At 36.4% G+C, this 4,857-nt stretch overlaps 1 protein-coding gene across 1 annotated transcript; it reads right to left on the reverse strand.

Annotated features, from left to right (window-relative positions):
- Positions 1-290: 290 nt before the first annotated feature.
- LOC129946880 (uncharacterized protein K02A2.6-like) lies at positions 291-4,529 on the reverse strand. The gene is made up of 3 exons (XM_056057250.1): positions 1,815-4,529; positions 1,583-1,751; positions 291-1,474 (listed from the first exon to the last, which is right to left on the reverse strand). The coding sequence occupies exons 1-3, from the start codon at positions 4,527-4,529 to the stop codon at positions 291-293; spliced, it is 4,068 nt and encodes a 1,355-aa protein (XP_055913225.1).
- Positions 4,530-4,857: the final 328 nt, after the last annotated feature.

Below are 4,857 nucleotides of genomic sequence, written 5' to 3' on the forward strand. Positions count from 1 at the left end.
GTTTGACAGGGATGCCAAAACTAGACATTGCTCGGTAGAGCTCTTTCCTATTGAAGTGTATTCAAAGAGATGTGTGCTGTTTGGTTGCTGATATAATACTATTCTTTATTCATTGTTCTCTCTTACTTACTAATAAATGACATCTATTTGTTAACTACATAAGGTTGGGTGCGTTCACTTTATCATAACACACAATTTAATCTATGGTGCGTTTATGAATACATTACAACTCCCTACTAAAGTTTTTTATATACATAGTTTCAAATTAACTAAATTATGCCATACAAATTTTAGACTAAATTACTTCGATATTGATCAGCAATGCTCGCTTTTGCAATGCTTGCAGTCTCTCGAATTGGTCGACTTGATGATGGAACGTTGCGAGTTTTTTCAATAACTTTTTCGTTTAAATCGTCTTCGTTCGAATCAAGTGCATCGTTGACTGGTTTAACTACCTCTTCCCCTTTCGATGGCACTGCGTGAACATCTATTGTATCGGGAGTACTTCTCCTTAAATTCGTATGTTCTCGTGTTTGCTGAGTCTCCTGTTTGATGGCCGCTGTACTCAATTCAGGTGTAACATCTTGACTTGTGCTTATTTCACGAATTTGATTCAAATGCCTTTTTATTTCTCTCCCGTTTTGAGTAATTACGCAACCATAATTTCGAGGACCAAATTTTTCTTTAATTTTCGCTGGTGTCCAGCTTGGCTTGTTGGGATTGGTATAGTCACGAATGTATACTTTATCACCAATCTCAAATGCTACTTCTCTTTTACCTCGAAAATTCGATATATTTTTCTTTTGGGCTTCAACAATGCTTTCCTTTACCAAAGGTGGTTTCAACAATGTAAAACGTGATTTTAATGTTCGGTTTAACATGACTTGTGATGGAGAAACTCCCGTGGTGCAATGCACACTAATGCGGTAATCGAATAGAAATATATTCAAAAAATAATCGAAATCGATTGGTTTTTTGTCTTCCAAGTTGGCTAAGAGTGACTTTTTTACTGTTTTTACGGAATTTTCTGCTTGGCCATTTGTAGCCGGATGGCCAGGTGCAGTAAAAATATGTTTGATATGATTATTTTTAATAAATTCCGCGAATTCATTTAACGTAAATTGCCTTCCGTTGTCACTGACAATTATATCGGGTAAACCGTATCTACAAAACGTTTCTCTCAGAAATTTGATAGTGCATGCCGATGTAATCGTTTTTGTTTTAAACACCTCAATCCATTTTGAAAAAGAATCAATAATTATTAGCAAATAATATCCGTGAATTGGACCTGCATAATCAATGTGAATTCTTGACCATGCATGATCCGCTGCGTTCCATGGAATCAATGCACTTTTTTCTGGACTGGGCTGTTGTAATCTGCATGCGTGACATGATTTAATTAAATCTTCAATGTCTCTATCGATTTTGGGCCACCAAATGAATGAACGGGCTAATGCCTTGGTTTTGACTATACCTAAATGGGATTTATGTAAATCCAACAAAATTTGTTTTCTTAATTTGTTAGGGATAATGCTACGGTAACCCCATAATAAACAATTGGATTCGACCGATAATTCATTACCCTTATTTTTATACGGAATAAATTCTTCACCTGTTAAGGTCGACACTGTACCACTTTGAACAGCGTCTATTAATTTGGACAAAACTTTATCTCTTCGTGTTTCAATTTGAATATTTTTGAAACTTAATTGAAGTTGATTATTCGAATTAATAAAGTTAATATAATTTGCCTGTTCAACATCAATAAAATTGATAAATTTATTTTCGCTCGCGGAATCATTTTCAAATTTGACCTGTGGTATGCGTGATAAAGTGTCAGCGTGATTCAATGAACCCTTAACATGACGTATCTTGAAGTTAAAACCAGACAAAATGAATGCCCACCGTTGCATTCTTGCAGCCGCCATCAAAGGAATGCCTTTGTGCTCTCCGAATATTGAAATTAATGGTTTATGGTCAGTTTGCAAAATGAAATTAATGCCTATCAAATATTGATATAATTTAGTTACGCTAAAAACGATGGCAAGGGCTTCTTTTTGGATTGTACTATAATTTCGTTCTGCTGGAGATAATGAACGTGAAACGTATGCTACTGGTTTGAGCTCACCATTTTCAAACTCATGTGATAAAATACCAGCCACTGCTGTATCACAAGCGTCTGTTGTTAAAATAACTGGTTTTTCTCTGTCAAAATGAACTAACACTTGGTCACCGGTTATCTCCTTTTTTAACAATTCATATGCAGAATTCGTGGCGTCATTCCAATGAAATTTAGTGTCTTTTCTCAATAACTTATAAAAAGGTTCCATTTTTTGTGCAAAATTTGGAACAAATTTGGAGTAAAAATTTACCATTCCAATGAATGCCTTAACTTCAGATACATTTGTAGGTATTGGTGCGTGAAGCACGCTTCTAATATTGGTGTCGTTTTTCCTTAGGCCATTTTTGTCAATGGTAAAACCTAAGTACGAAATTTCTTCCATAAAAAATATGCATTTCTTAGGGTTCAGTCTCAATCCAACAGATTGTAATTTACCTAAGACGATCGTTAATGTTCTGCTATGGCTATGAGTGTCTGGCCCAGTGACGACAATATCGTCCATAAAATTTATGCAGTTAGGTATACCACGTAACAATGTTTCAATGGTTTTTTGGAAGATAGCCCCCGCTGGTTTTATGCCAAAAGCTAATCGCTTTACTCTAAATAAGCCTAAATGTGTACTAAGAGTACAAAGGTTTTGGGATTCATGGTCTAATTCTAACTGATTGTACGCATTCGATAGATCCAATTTACTGAACAACTGTCCACCCTGCAGCGAAGCGAAAATCTCCTCGATACGGGGCAATGGATATTTGAAATCTACCAAAAATTTATTAAGAGTGACGCTAAAATCACCACAGATGCGTAAATCACCATTTGGTTTCATCACTGGCACAATCGGTGTTCCCCAATCAGCGTTATCGACTGGTTCCATCATACCAGAATCACAAAATTCATTTAGTTTTTGTTCAACAATTGGTTTCCATGCGAACGGCAACGCACGCGGTTTCCAAAAAATTGGTTTCGTGCCCGGCATGACCTCTAAATGTACTTTCGCGGTGGTAAATTTACCTAAACCTTCTTCAAAAACTTCACTAAAAGTCGTTTTTAATTTTTGAACAATTGTATTATAAACATTTGTATTATCTAAATTAGATGCAAAATTTTGAATTGGAACAGGATTGACTGAATTCTTCTGATTTGAAACGGTTGAGCTCGAACTTGAAATCGCGTTAACTTGTCTTAATTCAAAGTTGAAAACCTTTCTCCCTAATAAAATTGGTCGATTAACATTCGTGACTACCATTTCTACTTCCTCAGTTTGATCTCGATATTTTATGTTTGGTAAAAACTCACCGATAATTTCTATTCCATGACCACCGTAGTCATCGTATTTTTCTGTGTTTTGCTTTAAACAACGCGTGTCAAAATGCTTCCTGTATTGAGTTAAAGGCATCAACGAAATCGGAGACCCAGTGTCACATTCCACATCGAATTGGATACCGTTGATGTACACAGTTAAATCGAAAGTATTTGACTTACGGCTCCCGGAAATATTAAAAATAGAATACCAATCCGTTCCATCACCACATGTCGGTCCAACTTGAGTACCTGTGTTAACGAAAGTCGAAATATTAGGATTAGTTTCTTGAACATGAGAAATAGTGTGATTTAAATTAACAAAATTTGTCGATAAATTCTTCTCTTTTGAGCGGCAAATCGGCTTTAAATGTCCCTTTTTTCCGCATTTATCACAAGTAGCGTCTCTAAATTTGCAAGTTTGTGATTTGTGGGTCCTCCAGCCACAATGTTTGCATGCATCCCTTTTCTGGTGATGTCCGTTAGATCGCCTGTTGCGTTGAGTCCCGCTACTGTTGTTGCCTCGGACAAAGTTTACATCAGTTGACATTGAGTTACCCTTGAGTTTCACCTCGTGTATGAGCGCCTTCTTCAATGCCGTGGCTATCGTCAACTTCTCGTCCTCTTCGCAAAATTTCTCAAACAATTTCTCGTTGTTGGCCATTCCCATGATAAATCGGTCACGTACAGCTTCGTCCAAATTGGCAAATTTGCATTTCAGTGCTAATGTTTTAACGCGTGCGTACCATGAATTGACTGATTCATCTGAATTTTTCGATGCGGTGTAAAAATTCAATCGTTCCCGATAAATCATTACCGGTGGCATAAAATGCTCTTCCAACAGCGTGCACAGTTCGTCATATTTTTTATCGCTTGGCCTTTTTGGGTCACAAAGTGCTCGTAACAGTGAATACGCATGTGTACCGATACTTTTCAACAGCGTTGCTTTTTTCGATGACTCCAATGTCACATCAATGTCGGTGAAATGGATTTCTAAGCGCTCTTTCCATTCAGTAAAACTGTCTGTTTCTGGCGAAAATTCCGTCATTTGAGACGCTTGAAAAATAGTCATATTTTGTTCGGTTTTTGATGTATCACCGTTTGGCATTCTTATGACTTTTACTTTAATTTTATTTTGCGCGAAAAAAAATGTTACTAATCCTCGTCGCCAATTGAAGTGTATTCAAAGAGATGTGTGCTGTTTGGTTGCTGATATAATACTATTCTTTATTCATTGTTCTCTCTTACTTACTAATAAATGACATCTATTTGTTAACTACATAAGGTTGGGTGCGTTCACTTTATCATAACACACAATTTAATCTATGGTGCGTTTATGAATACATTACACCTATAGATGTTGTCATATGCGGCTTTAAAATCGATAAAGAGATGGTGGGTATCGATATGAAGCTCCTGGGTTTTTTCCAAGATCT

The sequence above is a fragment of the Eupeodes corollae genome, chromosome 1 (assembly GCF_945859685.1).
Source record: "Eupeodes corollae chromosome 1, idEupCoro1.1, whole genome shotgun sequence".
NCBI lineage: Eukaryota > Metazoa > Arthropoda > Insecta > Diptera > Syrphidae > Eupeodes > Eupeodes corollae.

Bases quoted from the DNA above. Each gene is read 5' to 3' on its own strand.
- LOC129946880 (XM_056057250.1), bottom strand. From the start codon at position 4,529: ATGCCAAACGGTGATACATCAAAAACCGAACAAAATATGACTATTTTT. The intron at 1,752-1,814 runs GTCAAATTTGAA...GATGTTGAACAG, and splicing joins CTTTATCACGCATACCACAG to GCAAATTATATTAACTTTAT. The intron at 1,475-1,582 runs GTAATGAATTAT...AATCCCATTTAG, and splicing joins TATTCCGTATAAAAATAAGG to GTATAGTCAAAACCAAGGCA.